At 39.4% G+C, this 18,130-nt stretch overlaps 1 protein-coding gene across 4 annotated transcripts in view; it reads left to right on the forward strand.

The window, feature by feature from the left end:
• The window catches only part of LOC139447571 (cilium assembly protein DZIP1L-like), a 35,287-nt gene extending 18,906 nt beyond the window's left edge, over positions 1–16,381 (forward strand). For 3 of the 4 annotated variants that reach the window (XM_071228974.1, XM_071228976.1, XM_071228975.1), the window contains 8 exons: positions 672–774; positions 1,609–1,819; positions 2,592–2,810; positions 3,994–4,099; positions 7,846–7,932; positions 8,387–8,454; positions 9,495–9,592; positions 10,104–16,381. In XM_071228974.1, the coding sequence (XP_071085075.1) occupies positions 672–774; positions 1,609–1,819; positions 2,592–2,810; positions 3,994–4,099; positions 7,846–7,932; positions 8,387–8,454; positions 9,495–9,592; positions 10,104–10,204 (993 nt within the window). In that variant the 3' untranslated portion in view covers positions 10,205–16,381. The remainder of the gene's footprint in view (positions 1–671; positions 775–1,608; positions 1,820–2,591; positions 2,811–3,993; positions 4,100–7,845; positions 7,933–8,386; positions 8,455–9,494; positions 9,593–10,103) is intronic. The other variant, XM_071228977.1, reaches the window with a different exon arrangement.
• Positions 16,382–18,130: the final 1,749 nt, after the last annotated feature.

Below are 18,130 nucleotides of genomic sequence, written 5' to 3' on the forward strand. Positions count from 1 at the left end.
CGGGTATAACAGAGAGTCATATGTCAAGGTGAGTCATATCTCACCTGACTCACCCACGGGTATAACAGAGAGTCATATGTCAAGGTGAGTCATATCTGACCTGACTCACCCATGGGTATAACAGAGAGTCATATGTCAAGGTGAGTCATATCTGACCTGACTCACCCATGGGTATAACAGAGTGTTATATGTCAAGCTGTGTCATATCTGACGTGACTCACTCATTGGTATAACAGAGAGTCATATGTCAAGGTGAGATCATATCTGACGTGACTCACTCATTGGTATAACAGAGAGTCATATGTCAAGGTGAGTCATATCTGACGTGACTCACTCATTGGTATAACAGAGAGTCATATGTCAAGGTGAGATCATATCTGACGTGACTCACTCATTGGTATAACAGAGTGTCATATGTCAAGGTGAGATCATATCTGACGTGACTCACTCATTGGTATAACAGAGTGTCATATGTCAAGGTGAGTCATATCTGACGTGACTCACTCATTGGTATAACAGAGAGTCATATGTCAAGTTTAGTCATATCTGACGTGACTCACCCACGGGGTATGGTACAGACAGCGATACGTCAAGGTTACAATTATTTTTAAAGCTGTGTTTTTATTATAACACTTTTTTTCTTAATTCAAGGATGACCCAATTGTTTGCAGAAATTTCCTGACTTTGATGCCCTACGACAGCATTTTGATAGAATAGCGGAACAAAAGGCTCGTGAGAAAGTGCGAGCCATGAAGACGTCACCCCCACTGCCCCGTGAGTACAGCTGCCCTTGTTGCAGTGTGTCCTTGACCTATAGATCAGGGCTCCATTCCACTCAGCGATCGTAATGCTATGACTGTCGGAAGGACCAGTGAAGATCCAGGGTAGAATAGGTCTTCAGCAACCCATACTTGCCGTAAATAGTGACTTTGCTTGTCTTAAGAGGTGACTAACAGGATTGGGTGGTCAGGCTCACTGACTTGGTTGCTGCATGTCATCAATCCCAATTGCAAGGATCGATGCTCATCATGTCAATCACTGGATTGTCTGGTCCAAACTCCATTATTTACAGACCTGCGTCATGTAGCTGGAATATTGCTGAGTGAGGCGTTAAACAACAAACAAACAAAACGGTCGGAAACAGGTAATTTGCATACTTTTTTAATTTGTTGAAAGTTTGGACTGACAGAAATTAGAAGGGACTGGTAATTTTTAAAGTTGCAAGTCCTTCAGGACTGGAGGTTTCAAAAGCTATCGGGAACACTGTTATGATCAAACCTTTTAAAGTTTCCTACGTAACCACTAAGAACGTAATGTCATGGTCTATTCACAGATAGACAGAGAGATCTCAGAATGTTTACTCAAAACAAAAGTTAGCACAGACTAAATAGCCGATATTGTGATGCAAGTCTAAAAACTAAAAGAGGCTTGTTGATTGCCAGGTTTAATGTGCACTGAATAAATGCTGGAATCGTTGACATAATCTCTTATTTGATTCCCTGGTGTTACCATGGTGATGGAGAATTATGTAAACACTTTTCAGACTTTGGTGAATTATGTTCATGACGTAATCATGTTTTTTTAATGATATTAATTGTTGTTTTCCAGCCCGAAATCTCTACCACTCACTGCCCTCGTCACACACAGGGCCCCAGCAGACATCATTCAGGTCCCCCGCCCATACCCCCGCCCATACCCCCGCCCGCACCCACAGCCCCAGGGTCAGGAGCCCACAGCCCCAGGGTAGGAACCCTAGCCCCTCCGCACCCAAACCTGCCCCTCGGTCCACCACCCCACAGAGGACTCTACAATCTACTGGGTAAGTTAGTCACTTATGTGTTTCTGGTAACCTAGTAGATGAGCGTTCACCCAGTGCTTTCAAATTTGAACGCAAAGACATTTTTAAGTCACATCATAATCACCTAAATGCTACATTTGGTCACATTAGAATTGACTTGAATTGTTTTGGGTGTTTAATGTTTTTATGTTTTTGTTTGTTTGTCGTTAATTAATGCAGCACTCAGCATTTTTCCAGCTATATGAGTGTGGTCTATAAATAATCGAAACTGGACTAAACAATACAGTGATTGACATCATGAGCATCGATCTAAGCACTTGGGATACAATGACATGCTTCAACCTAGTAGGCGAGTCAGACCACCTGATCCCGTTAGTCATCTCTTATGTTAGTTGGTGAAACAGTTTTCCTGCTAGTTTTTTTGTGTGTTAACTTTAGTTATCAAGACAATTCTTCAAATTTAAAACTCATTTTTTATTCACCTACTTTCCAAACTCCTTATCAGGGTATTGAGTTGTTTTGTTTTTTGTGCTGCTAAAAACTGCTTATGGCTCTTAAGTAAAGTGAAATTCCTGAAACTAATTTTGAAAAAATAGCCGTGTTTGGTTTATTACACAAATGTAGAATTTCAGAATTTCAGGATTTTACCGGTATGTCTCTTATGTTATTTCAAACATTGATATGTTTTGTTTTCAACTGCTCAAAGCCAATTACATGCATCTAAACAAGGGTTTGGTGAAAATATAATGTACAGACACTTGAAGGATGTTAACGACATCTATATATTCTCCAGCTCCACGACCGAGTGGACCAGCACGCAGTGGGATTCAGAGGAAGACTCAGAGGAGGAAGAGGTGGGAGGAAGAGGCCAACCAATCATGGTGACACCCTCCAAGTCAAATCGTCAGCCAGGTCACACAGGCCCCACCCCCAGTCCCCGCCCACGGGGGCAACTGATTCAGTCGAAGCCGCTGCATGACATCGATGACGATGATTGGGATGACTCTGAGAGGTGAGCTGATGCACATCAGAAAAAGACCACTGAAACTGAATTTTGATGGAGACATTTAGTTTCCACCAGCAATTATAGCGCTAAGATGACAGAAAATCCTGTACATTAACAGTTATTTACAACTCTCCCATGGCACTTAGATCACCTTGTTGAACCATGTTTGTTTGTTTGTTTGTCTGTTTGTTTGTTGTTTAACGACACACTCAGCAATATTCCAGCTGTCTGAAGGCGCCCTCTAAATAATGGAGTCTGGACCAGACGACCAAGTGTATCATGAGCAGGCGTCCACCAGAAACATTTAGTTTCCTCCTCTGGCCAGCATTTAAGATGCTGGGGATGTATTCTAAACCAGAATCCCCATAGGGTTGGACCATGAAGAATAATTCAGGACATGATCCTGGTAATATGAAGAATAGGCCAACATTGAGCCCCTGCCAGAGTTGTGTCCCTTAGCTGTGCCATGATCTTCTGTCACTGGTCCGAATCCAAGATTAGCTCTATCATGATGCTTGGTCTGTCATCACCATACTCACTCTCGCCATAATTTAACTGAAATACTAAAAGATGCATGAAAACCAACTCATTCACTCACTCTAATAGAAATGATCAATGCACATGTTTAAACTGACACTGGGTCGTTTCCTGATGATCACCAAGACTCGGGCAGCATGTCTGATTAATCAAGGGCCCTTGATTACATATTCGAAGTAATAAGCACCCTGCTCTTATAAGCGACAAGGGCGATAATTGTTAAAATATTGGCTAGTGAACAATCCCAGTAAGCACCCATTCCGATTAATCAATGTACACAAGACTTATTTTTTCATGTATAATACACACTCATTCTGGAAAAATATATCTGTCGTATATAAACATTTCAGTCTGTCATCATAAACCACGAAATTAACGATTCAAATAAATGTTGACTTCAGTGACCTGTGACCCCATTTGTTTTTACATCATACAAATACAAATATCTGTAGTTGACATTGGGTTGAGTCAGTGTTGGTTTTCGAGTCCTAGATTAATCTGATGACGAGTTCCATTTTAAAGTGTATATCTTTGTTTCAATGTGCATGTTAGTTGTTTTATCTACTTTATCTACAAATGATAAAAGTTGTGTGTTTTGTGTTTTCATGAGTAAAAGTGTGCCTGATGTAGATACGCATCCCCTGTGTTTCAGCACCGTCAGCCCCAAACCTGCGGCGGTGAAGACCCGGGTCATCATGTCTCAGCCGAAGGGGCAGAAAGTGTCGGAGCTGTCACGGTCAATAGAGTCACAACTCGTGGTAAGTTCTTCAGTTAGAGGAGTTGTCATATTTGTGCACTGAAAGGAACATTTTCTTAGGCTGTCTACTTTTATTTCTTTGTCTGATTTTCTTGGTCAACAAGATGGTGGCAAAATGTCTTCTTTGTCAGGGTTGATTTGAGATGAATTTTTACAAGCCAAAATTCTACCAGAAAACATGTTCAAACTATTTAGGGTTGTTTTCACTGATCATTTATAGATCCTGCAACCTTAAGTTTTTGCAAATGTGAAACCTTTCTGCAAAAAACATTGAAAGTATTATATGGGTGAAAAAAGAATGATACCTTTTGATGGGACACCAAGCAGTGTGGTTCTTTCATTGCAGGATTTGTTTCACTCTGCCAACTTTAATGAGATCACTAAGCAAAATATGTTTTTAACTATACTCAACCACAAAAGAAACGCAAGTTGTACATAAAAGGCCGATAACATTAAGACCATAAGAGATATGTAGATAAAATTAAGACCAAAAGAGATGTGTAGATAACATTAAGACCATAAGAGATATGTAGATAACATTGAGACCATAAGAGATATGTAGATAACATTAAGACCATAAGAGATATGTAGATAACATAAAGACCATAAGAGATGTGTAGATAACATTAAGACCATAAGAGATATGTAGATAACATTAAGACCATAAGAGATATGTAGATAACATTAAGACCATAAGAGATATGTAGATAATATTAAGACCATAAGAGATGTGTAGATAACATTAAGACCATAAGAGATGTGTAGATAATGTTAAGACCATAAGAGATGTGTAGATAATGTTAAGACCATAAGAGATGTGTAGATAACATTAAGACCATAAGAGAAGTGTAGATAACATTAAGACCATAAGAGATATGTACAGTAGAACACGGATACAACAAACACAGATATAGCGAACACAGATATAGCGAACACAGATATAGCGAACACAGACATAGCGAACACAGATATAGCGAACACAGATATAGCGAACACAGATATAGCGAACAAACGGATACAACAAACTGTTAAAAAATCCCTGATTTTTATATTTCCTATATAATATCATATAAACGGATACAGTGAACTGATATCTGATCACCGACAAGCCCATCTACCACTAATTAGTGACGTGTATAGCAAACTGAGAAATCTCACTCAGTGTCATGTGTCAGTAACAATTGGCTGTACGCAGTCAGCGTTGAATCAACACAATCGTGGCAATCAATACAATAAATGTTGTTGATGCTGGTATAAAAACCAAGAAAGACATTGCAATGGAATTTGTCATTCCAAAATCAACATTGAGTACCATAATAAAGAAGAGATAATCCATTCTTGTATCCTGACTGACTTTGGCCCCGCCCAGAAGAGGTTACGAACTTCCAATCACCAAGAAATAAGGCCAAGATGATTTCACGTGTCCACTGCATGGATTGACCGTTTTAAGCAAAGGAGGGGATTGTAGCAAAATCTATGCATGGTGAATGTGCAGCTGTTGACATGAACATCGTCGATGATTGGTTGATGATTTTCAATGCAGACGAAACTGGGCTTTTTGGCCGACTTCACATCTCCCCGTATGTAAATCGTAAAATGATAATATGTTTACATTTTGTGCATGTATTTGATAACAATGTTCGAAAAATGTTATGAATTTAATATTATTAAATGAATGTTAAAAATCTTACCAATTGAAGGCTAATACAAGTCAATGCTGCAATTACGTGTATTGTGTTTTGTCCAAGATGGGGGATGTTTGCGAGCAAAAACGTGTATGACGAACAACGGATATAACAAACTGATTTCTCTGGTCCCTTGTTGTTCGTTATATCCATGTTCTACTGTAGATAATTATTAAAAAATGATAACTGAGAAAAGATTTGATAATAAATGGGTGTTGATTGTTTGATGACTACAATCCGTATTTATTGAAAAATCTCCCCAAAACAGGGTACCCCAAAACAGAAAAAATGACAGGTGTCAGTCATGTCCATTAACAGCGTGTGTGGCCTCCATTAGTAGTGATACAGGCCACACATTGAGTCTCATTGAGTTGACAAGTCTTTGGAAGAAGGCTTGTGGAATCACTTTCCATTCACGTACCAAAAAGGCTTCCAGTTCCTGAAGTGTATGTGGCTACCTTGCAGCCCAAAGACGTCTCCCAATCTTGTCCCAGACATGCTTAATTGGCGCCATGTCCGTGACAAAGATGGCCAGGGCATCACAGGAATGTTAATCACTTGGAGGAAGTCCATAGAGACTCGTGATGTATTGGGACGAGCGTTGTCCTGCTGAGGTTGACCACGGAAGAGAGGTCTGATGTGATTACAAAGAACATCGAGCCTCAAAATCACAGTAGTCACTCGCTCGTGGAACACGTGTAGAGGGGTCCTGTGATGATACCTGAAGCCTCCCCACACCATCATGCTTCCTCCTCCCCACTGGTCAGCCTGTAAGACACAGCAGTTAGCGTAATGCTCATTACGTCATCTCCACACTCTGACGCGGCCATCGGCATGAGAAAGGTTGAACCTTGATTCGTCTGAGAAGACAACTTGTTACCACTGTTGCCGTCACCAATGCAGGTGCTGTTGGGCCCACTGCAGCCGTTCTTGGCGGTGATATTGAGTCAGTATTGGCCTGACGGAAGGATTACATCTGTTTCCAACCGCTCTTAGACGATGAACTGTGTCGGCTGACATGGGATCATGTGGACCTTGAATGGTTGCAGCTCTCTGTGTTGCTCGTTGCTGTCGGTCACGCAGATGTGTCGACCGGATGTAATGGTCGTGCGCTGGAGTAGTGATCCTCGGCCGTCGTTTGATGCCTTGCGACCAATCTGGTGATGGTAGACACATGACATCCAAAGTGCCTCGCCATTGCAGTTGACGTTGATCTGGCCTGTAGCATCCCCATGGCAACGACCCTCTGGAGTTCAGTTAATTGAACCATGTTTCCTGTCCTTTTTGAAAGTTGAGTGTGAATGCTTTGTGTTTTCTTTGTATGGTGGCTTATAAAGGTTGGACAAGGGTGGAAATGCACACACTTTTGCGTGTGAATTGCGCTGTGTGTGCAAAAACCGCCAGACGAGATGAAACGACTGCGTTCCTGCAACATTCTCAAGATGAATGATGTAAATAGTGAACAGTTTTTCTTCAACACGTCTCCTTACGCTTGTATACATTTCTTTTCACAAATTACTATTTTGTGCGTTTCACAAACAAAAAACTTGACTTGCTTTTCTTTTGGGGTTGAGTATTTTGTAGTGTTTTGACTATGTCTGTGTCTATGAACTCATGATGAATTTGAAACAGAGATCTAATAACCATGTATTAAAAAATAGCTACCGAAACATTTTCATGATGGCATTATGAATTATCAGTATAGTTTTCTGTTGCCCAGTGTTGTTGAGGCCCAACTGAGCATGCTGGGAAACCCAAAATATACATTGTTTTGCCAAACACATGAAAGCATGGTATTTTTGCTTGAAGCAGTGCGAAATTTTGACACTGAGGTCGTACTCGTTTCTGTCGACTCGCTAACTGAGGACTGTCTTATTTTTAAACCTTAGCTTACAGAGCCTATGTAAACAAAAGTAAAAGCTCAGATTATTTATTTTCACATTGTACTAATCTGCTCAGTATTTGGACAAGTGTTCAGCCCAAAACAATGTATGTATGTCGTGTAGCTTTTAGAATTAACCGTTGTGTGGATGAAACACTGATGTTGAAATTTATGTTGTAGGGGAGAAAGAAAGGAGACAAGCCATTCGGGGGCGTGGACACGATGGAGAGAACAGGGGGAAAGAAGTCCAATAATGTAGATATCCTGGTAGGTGCCCAACTGTGGTGTATTGTTGGGTGGTGTTGGTTGTCTGCATCGTACAGACCTGACAGTCCAATAATGTAGATATCCCGGTAGGTGGCCAACTGTGGTGTATTGTTGGATAGTGTTGGTTGTCTGCATCGTACAGACCTGACAGTCCAATAATGTAGATATCCCGGTAGGTGGCCAACTGTGGTGTATTGTTGGATAGTGTTGGTTGTCTGCATCATACAGGTCGGACAGTCCAATAATGTAGATATCCTGGTAGGTGGCCAACTGTGGTGTATTGTTGGATAGTGTTGGTTGTCTGCATCATACAGGTCTGATAGTTGTGCTGGCAGCCAGACAGATGTACGGAAATCTTGAGACACTTTTCACATGCCTATAATCGGCATGTTACACAGTGTCAGAGAAGGTAAAACATCCTCCTTGTAATGTTTTGGTTTGTGTTTGTTCCCAGGAGGACATCGACGGCAGTGACTGGGATGTCTCTCCAGTTGAGGATGAAGAGACTCAGAGAGGAGCGAAGTGAGAATTAATGCATTAATTAATTATTATATGTATTGTTAGTGTAGGATTCATGGTGGATTTGTAGTCACATGTGTCACTGGTAGGTGTACAGGATTTATGTGTCACTAGTGGGGTGTTACCAGTGAAGATCAGGGGTAGAATAGGTCTTCAGCAACCCATGCTTGCTGTAAAAGGCGACTATGCTTGTCGTAAGAATCGATAATGGCATTGGGTGGTTAGGCTTGCTGACTTGGTTGATGCATGTCATCATATCCCAATTGCGTTGATTGATGCTTATGCTGTCAATCACTGGATTGTCTGGTCCAGACACGATTATTTACAGACTGTCGTCATATAGCTGGAATACATCTAAGTGCTGCGTTAAACAACACACAACCAAACTAGGGGGTGTACTGTATTTCACATGTGTCACCAGTGTGGTGTACAGTATTCTACATGTCACTAGTGTGGTGTACAGTATTTTACATGTGTCACCAGTGGGGTGTACAGTATTTTACATGTGTCACTAGTGTGGTATTTAGTACTTTACATGTGTCACCAGTGGGGTGTACAGTATTTTACGTGCCACCAGTGGGGTGTACAGTATTTTACATGTGTCACTAGTGGGGTGTACAGTATTTTACATGTGTCACCAGTGGGGTGTACAGTATTTTACATGTGTCACTAGTTGGATGTACAGTGTTTTACATGTGTCACCAGTGGGGTGTACAGTATTTTACATGTGTCACTAGTGGGGTGTACAGTATTTTACATGTGTCACTAGTGGGGTATTTAGTACTTTACATGTGTCACCAGTGGGGTGTACAGTATTTTATTTGTGTCATCAGTGGGGTGTACAGTATTTTATTTGTGTCATCAGTGGGGTGTACAGTATTTTATGTGTCATCAGTGGGGTGTACAGTATTTTATTTGTGTCATCAGTGGGGTGTACAGTATTTTATTTGTGTCACTAGTGGGGTGTACAGTATAAGTTTCTCTGCTGATGTGAGTAGTTAGTGACTCTCCCTGGTATAACCCAGTGTTTTACAATGTTACAGACGTCCACCAACAAGGAACAGCAACCGTGGCAGCCATGCCGAGACCGACTTCTCCACCAACACATACGGCACCAGTGTCTGGGGTTCTTCCTCCAAAGGTAGGGGCATGTCAGCAGATCAAGTACCACATACTCATGTTAATGGATTTTCTTCAAGTTTTTCATGTACCCAGCAGGATAAAATTATCGGAGTCTTTTTGATGAAATATAAATGATGATGATTATAACAGTTTTCAACGTAATAAGCGCCCGACTCTAATATGCGCCCACGGCGAGATTTACTAATATATTGGCTAGTGAACAATCCCAATTAGCACCCCTTCCTACCCCTATTCGCATATAATACGCACTTGTGTGTTATATGCACCCTTTGTTATTGGCAATTATATTCTGGAAAAATATATCAGTCGAATATAAACATTTCAGGCTGTCAGCATAAACCATGAAAATTATCTTTCAACTTTTCTTCACCAAAATAATATTCTAATAAGAGCCCCCTATTTCTAGTTTTGAGAGGGCCCTGGGCGCTTATTACGTGGAATACGGTATTATGATTAGGACTAGAGGTAATTTTGATATACTATTATGCAAATTTAATTTCTTTTCCCAGCAGCCAGCACAGCGAACCCCAACAACCGGGCATCCACATCCAAGAGTTCCTTCATCACAGATGTCAGCTCTGATGAAGAACTTGACCTTGACAACATCTAGATGAAGAGAGGATAATTTGACCTCAACATGTAGATGAAGGAAACGCTAACCTTGACTGTGACAATATCTAGATAGAGAGAGGATACCTTATCTTGAAAACGTCTAGATAAAAGAGAAATCCTTATCCTTGAACTTGACATCATCTACATGAAGTGAAGAAATCCTGACCTCTACCTTGACGACATCTAGACGAAGAGAGAAATAACTGACCTTCACCTTGACAACATCTAGATGAAGGGAGGAAGTCAGGTCATGAGTTACACGAGACTGTCAACATCAGTCAATTCATTGTCTCCATGATAACATAAATTGTTGGGTGATGGCATATTGAGTCCTTGATAGCGACATATATGATAAAATGGATGAGAGAAACTTGAAACTCCTATCAATAAGTATTGTGGTCATTGTAGCTTTTTTGAATGAAAGACATGAAGTTGTTTTCAGTGATTTGACCACATAACTAACTACATTTTATTTCCGAGCCATGAAACCAGAGGAAATGGTTTTTCGTTTAAGCCACATGTGATCTGTGTTTGGATGGAAGGCATTGATTGGTTGTGTTGTGTCCCTCTCAGTCAATACTGAAAGAAGTTGGGTTGATTTACACACTCCGCTTCATCATTAGCTTGCATGATGTCATATGAGGGTTTTAGAATGACTCCAATGTCGTGAACAGGTTGTATATGAAGTCCATTGTATTTCAAATATCCATCCATACACGTCCAACTGTTTAACTCAAAGTGTATTTTAGAAGTATGAAATGGCATCAAAGTTTGTGATGTTCTATCATTTTGATGTCTTTCATTACTGTATTGTCATCTTGCATAATTGATTAATGTACATGTATTAATATTTGCATAATCTGTGAAAATCCATTCAAGATATTTTACCATATAAATTGTATATAAAAATGGCCTTTACAGTAAAATGCATGCTTTTATGCAAATTTTATGCAAATTAGATTTATCAAGCATAATTTTGCATGTTTGATGTTTTCATGGCATGTGAGTCATACCGTCCATTCAACTGTTGTACTCATGGTAGATTTTACATCATATTGTGGGCTTGTAGTTGTAGTGTTGTAGGGTTTGCACTGATAATTTATTTACTGTACAATTTCCTATCTTTCAATACAAAAGTAGGCCATTAATATGGCTGACAAATATAGAAAATGTAATAAATTTTGACGGGACAATGTAGCATGTGTAAATGCCTCTTGGCATAAAGGAAAATGAATAACAAGACTAAGTGTATTATAACCATGCAAAACGCGAAGTCAGGAAGGTTATCTCAGCGTTCAAGAAAACGAATTTGAAGCACGAGGAAGATCAAGGGCAGTTAACTCTGATTTGTTGACCAACTACCGAGTGTGCCTTGTGCGAGTTATTATCACTCTGTGCCATGGATATTGAAGATTAGAAGTAAATTGACACTGTGACAGTAGGCTAAACATTAAATATATGGAATACTCAAGTTTCTTGAAGCTTGTTACTATTTCATGATAAAGCTCCTTTATTTTTCTCACAGGTATCACATTTATAAACCAACTTGTTTAAATTTCTTTGATCACAGATCTATTTAGGTCAGACCTGTCATCCCCTCATCATATGTGGGAGATTTGACTTCTAAATGGGGGAGATTTGACTTCTAAATGGGGGAGATTTGACTTCAAAATGGGGGAGATTTGACTTCAGAATGGGGGAGATTTGTCTCCAAAGGGGAGATTTTTATAATAGTGAAGACAAGATAAATTCCAACTTCTATTTTTATCAGTCTTATTAAGCAGTCTCATTAAAATCAGACCTTAGTCCTCGCTACCGCTAAACAGAGATCTGAAGACATCTCCTTAGGGGTCACGTCAGAACGACCTTTCATCCGACCAATCAGAGCGTCGCTTACCAGATCATGAAAGTGACAGTCGGAATGTGCTTCCTAATCATACAACCTCGAACACTTTAACATGGGGTATGCCGAACGATAGTTACGGGTTTAATGACTGAATCCATACAATCTAGACCATCTATTAGCCATCCCATAATGTTCTTTTGTTTTGGTTTCAAATTTATAAAAGAGAATTTGTCAAGATATGTTTCAAAGCGTAGTCGCCAATTTGAAATTAGTGCCATAAAGCACGAGAAAGCTGCCTTCTGATTGGTCATTCCATTTGTCGGTCAAAGTTCGCCCATGGTCGGTCTGACGTGACCCGTAATGGTAAACTAAGATCTGATTTTAATGAGATTGTCTTATTAAGAAAACCATATATTTTTAAACAATAAATAGTTGATAAGTTTCTTATATGTATCATCTCAGATAAATGCAAACAGATGTTGAAATTGAAAGATCAGTAGCTTGACCAGATGACGATGTGTTCAATCCGACCAGTTGTCAGGCTCTGTTAGGATGCAGGTTTTCTGAGTATTTGGCACGATTTTTGTTACAAGGATTCTGCATTTGAAGGACAATCAACTTACCTTGGCAACATTTTCCCCAATTGTTTGCTGGAGTTACAAATAAACATTACCACGTTGATTAGTTTAAGATGCTTCACATGGTCGGATAGTACATTTAAAAAAAAATTAGTCCTAATATTATTTTGATTGTGTTTAAAAGGTTGAGTAAGTAATGAAAAAGTTGCCCTCGTACTTAAAATCCTGTCCACGTGTTTTCATCGTTAAGACTGAACTATAATTCTTGATGTTTGTTGAATATTTTAATTCTTTACATATCAAATTTGAAATATACATGTTTAAAAACAGTATTTAGATATCAGTGCCTATATTATTTACATTTGTTAGTATTTGATTAGATGTTGTAACATTTTGTTTATTTGTTTTCTGGGAAATAATACTATTATACTCATTCTTCATGTCTATCTTCATGTGTCTCCTCATTCTGGTCCCATTTTTACAGAATGATAACTATGATGGCTATTTTATTGTTCATATTTATTCTACCTATATATTAATAACTTCCTTAATGCATTGTTGCTATACATGGTGTTATGTGTAAATATGGAGTTTCTTGCATAATCACAATGAAGATAATGATATATGTATCTAAGTGCTTTGTTGACAGAAAATCCATCCATAAACTATTTTGTATTTTGTGTTCGTCATATCTTGTTCTATTTTCAATTTTTAAACTTCATAATCAAATTTGAATGAAGTGTTATGAAAATGAAAAATCCACCCATATTATGACTTAATTGAATTTCCATCCAGTCCCTACATATATTTTACATACATGTTCAATATTTTATTCCCCAATAGAGATTTTGAACTGTTGTCAAGAGTATATTCACCTGATATTAATGAAACAATCAGTTTTGTAGTGTTTGTAATGCAATTGAAGAGTAAATCCATCCATTTACCTAAACATAATCAGCTACTTTGCTTTCATGGTGTACATTTTTGCATCAGAATGTTTTGTTTGTTGAAATACTTTTTTAAAGAGTATCTCATATATTTTATGAAACAGGAGAGAAATAAGGCTCTGTTCTTATTTGCACTTCCTCCTGAGAATGAATAGGAAAATCAACACATCATTTGCCTTAATCAGTAATTGCATTCGTGACCATGTTATTCCGGGACAAGCCGAATAGCGACTCGTGCCCCTCTCATGGCCATGTTTGCGACCGGGTTCTGTCTTAGTGCAAATGGGCATACCTAAAACAACTGTCAACTCGTTGCGTAATGGTTCAGATATATTTCCCCACATAATTTAAATTGCAATTTAAAGCACATTGGGACATGCGGAATTATACGTATGACTGAACACATTTAACTGTGTTTTGGGTATAATTTTAGATGCAAGACATGTGTAAAATCAAAAATTATTTCTGAGGGATTCTTTGACGAAGAACTTGAAATCATACGCGCATTCTGATTGGTTTGTCGTATTTTGGCACATAACATTCATTGATAGGGGGACGAGTCTTCTTGTAGGTTACGGAAAGGGGTGAGTGGTGACGAATGCAGTAATTGATACCAACAGTTACCTCCCTTTGAGGAACATCTGGTTACATGTCCTGGGCCAGCTTGCACAAAGCGATCTTAGCGCTAAGACTGTCGTAAGCCTTTGTTAAAGTATAGAAGTTACGCTCATCACAACAGCACAGTCCCAAATGCATGCTCAAAGGTTATACTGTCTGTTGACATCAATAACCATTTATGATTACAAGACAGCTTATTCTTATCTTTATGTATTCTATTTATTCCAAATCATAAGGAGAAACCCTTGTGGTGTGTGTGCTATTCTGGGTGTTAAAATGCATATTTCCCCTGATATTAAAAGTTCATACGCCTTAGAATTAATTGTGAATGTATTGCTCTTAGAAAAGGGTGATGTTCATGTTGATATTATTTTTTGGAAAAACATTTTTGTCAGGATTATTACCATGTGCTTGAAAACATGATATATTTTACAGTATACTTAATTTGATGGCAAAAAGGGTATGATTTAAATGTGATTTGTTCTTAAAGGTGCAAGATTGGATTTGCATTTGTTTTCTACAGCTAATAGTTTGAGGGCACACTATTTTTTAAAACACACTGACCATCATTCACTGAATGGACTGCAGGTGTACATCTGAGGCTGAGACGAGGCAGTGATGCACTGATGCATGATGCATTGCTGTACTTTTGTATCACTGCATCCTGATGTTAATCTCGAGGACAGGATACACTTTATTCTGTATATATATATTATGGTTTGATGAATCGTTTTGAACATCTGTCTGTGAGATCAGCCATGGCACTGATCAACATCTGGGCTGTATCCAGTCTGATTGTGTGAAGTAAACAAAGGTAGGTATACAATGTTACGTAACATCGGCAATATGTCAGCTATGTCGTGAAGAGTAAAGCACCAAGGATATCTGATTTTTTAAATAAATAGGCTGCTGTCCTCTTATCAAACCTTTAATTTTACTGACTTACTCCAAATAGTGTAACTCGAGTGAAGATCTGGGTTAGAGGTCTTCAGCAACCCATGCTTGCTCTAAAGGGCGACTAACGGGATCAGGTGGTCAGGCTCGATGACTTGGTTGATGCATGTCATCGTATCCCAATTGTGTAGAACGATGCTCATGATGTCAATCACTGGATTGTCTGGTCCAGACTTGAATATTTACAGACCGCGGTCATATAGCTGGACTATTGCTGAGTGCGGCGTTTAACAACAAACAAACAATTAAAAGTGAAGTGATGGGTACATCCATGTGCAACATGGACATTGGTGAACCAGTCGTCGAAAGGGGGCGTTCTCTGTTTAGGGTTGTGCCACTTAAGTGACCATGACTCCTAGTATTGTGGATTTGAATAAATAGCTCTGATTGTGAGTTCTCAGTTTGTCAGCACCGTTCCAGTACTGGTGGGTTTCCCAGAAGTGGTAAGGTCTAAGACCTGCATCACTTCAGGCTTTCCTCACGCAAGAGAGGCGGTCGGGTAGCCTAGTGGTTAAAGCTTTCGCTCGTCATGCCGAAGACACGGGTTCGATTCCCGACATGGGTACAGTGTGTGAAGCCCATTTCTGGTGTCCCCCGCCGTGATATTGCTGGAATATTGCTAAAAGCGGCGTAAAACCATACTCACTCAATCCTCACGAAAGCTGAAACACCCTGCTATAACAGAATAAAGATTAGAATGGCCTTACACCCCACTCACTTACTCACTCTCATGACTTCAGGGTGTCTTTTCAACTGTTATGTGCATACAGATTTATAAAATATCCCTCTAGGAATTACAAATATGATGTGCCACAAATGATATTCAAAAAAGGAAACTTATAGAAAATCTATGATTGCACCTTTAAGAACTGTTTAATATGTACATGGCTCAGGGCAGGGTGTGATCCCACTGAGGACCTCCCATGTGAGGGTTTACTTGTATGTTATGTGGACAAGGCCCTGCCCTTGGATGGGAATGTCTTTTGTGAGAAGCCAGGCTAATCAGAGTTTGAATGTCTTCGTCATATATATCCATATGTTACATATATATCGTAATAGTTGTAATGTGATATGAGCAAGCTATGGCACATGGCAACCTCGATTATCCAGCGTATATCTCCATATCATAATACAGTCGAGATTTAATACAATGGATAATCGAGATGAGTACATGGTTGCGAGACTCTATAGTGTACAAGCAATTATTGTAGCCTGTATGCTTGAATGTTATTATGTTCAAGGATCTATGTATGTCATAACTGTGATTGTATATAATGATTTAGACATAGTCACATGCATGTATATATTACATATAATAAACTATCATTTAGATTCTCATCTTGCTGTTTAATCGATGCAATGGGTGAGTAAATATTGTTTAGACACACATAAGTAATATATATGCTGTTTGATCAATCTCAATATAATGAGATCACTTACTCTTATACAATGGGACCGCCTCCGTGGTCTTGTGGTAGAGCGTCCGCCCGGAGAGTGGAAGGTCCGGGGTTCGATCCCCGGCCGCGTCATACAAAAAGACGTTAATAGATTGTACTTCTTGTTACCCTGTCTGGTGCTCGGCATTTAGGGGCTAAAACAAGGACTGGTCGGCTCGGAGTCAGTATACTGTGTCTGAGTGGGGTATTCATGTTAAACTGCGGCATGGTATCTCAGTGGGTTAGCATCAGAATCGGCATCAGTCCAGACTAGTTCAAGCAGCCACACACACACACACATACACATGAACGTTGCTATATAAGTGCAATAATCTTGGACGTGATGTTAAACCCAATTTCACCTCACCTCACCTCTTATACACTGCCTCTCTGCTTAAAGATCTGAACACACCTCCATGGGAGGCATCTTCCTGAGTCCAGGGTGCCATTGTACAAAGCATCTTAGACCTGGTGATCGTAACTCCCATACCTTAACATAGACTTACGACAGTCAGTCATAGGGCTAAGGTTGTATTGTACAACAGCACCCTGGGAGTTAACTGACTATAAAAGCCAGTTGAAAACTGTATGTTTACAATCAGTTAACTCCCTCACCACCGGAAGATGCATGGAAGGTCACGTCAGGTGAACTATCTGATCAATCAGTCATTGTTGAGGTCTGAAATGTCTCTGTGGGAGTGAGGGAAGCATTCTGACAAATATATATCTGATATACCTAGGAGATGTATCTAGTAACTTACTTTCCAATTCTGACAAGAAACAAGTAGCATTTAACACCACTTATGACATTATTCCAGCAATGTCATGGCAGGGGACACCAAGAAATGGCACATTGTTACCATGTGGGGAATCATCTCGGCCCTGGTCTTCAGGGTGATGATCAAATGCCTTTACCTCCTGGCTACACGGTCGCCCCTTAAAATCAAACAGGTTGCTGTGACAATAATGTTGGTTGCACCATACATTACATAAACACACAACAAGTCTGGATACAGCTATTTGAAAACTTTAAAAAAATAAATGGTAATGATTTGGGAACTAAAATTTATGTTTCGTAGCCAAAGATTTTACAATTAATTGTTAACTGTTTTTAAAACCTCACCAAATGATTTAGTTATGAATTTCTTCTATACATCATAAGTATGCTATAAAAAATACCATAGCTGGTGGTTGGGGCGAGTGGTGTGAGTCTGTTATTGAGTCTGTTAAAAATAGACTATTCCAATTGGAACTCTTAGCTATCAATGACCATTCCTTTTCATGTTAAGTCTACTGCACCAGGGGTCATAAAGCCTGCGGATTACCGTCAGTCAACAAGTTTGTTTGTTGTTTAACACTGTACTCAGCAATATTCCAGGTATATGATGTTGGTCTGTAAATAATCAAGTCTGGACCAGACAATCCATTGATTGACTTCATGAGCATCAATCCACGCAATTGGGATACCATGACATGCATCAACCAAGTCATCAAGCCTGACCACCCGATCCTGTTAGTCACCTCTTACGATAAGCATAATCGCCT

The sequence above is a fragment of the Haliotis cracherodii genome, unplaced genomic scaffold (genome assembly GCF_022045235.1).
Source record: "Haliotis cracherodii isolate W230 unplaced genomic scaffold, xgHalCrac1.p SCAF_7, whole genome shotgun sequence".
Classification (NCBI taxonomy): Eukaryota; Metazoa; Mollusca; class Gastropoda; order Lepetellida; family Haliotidae; genus Haliotis; species Haliotis cracherodii.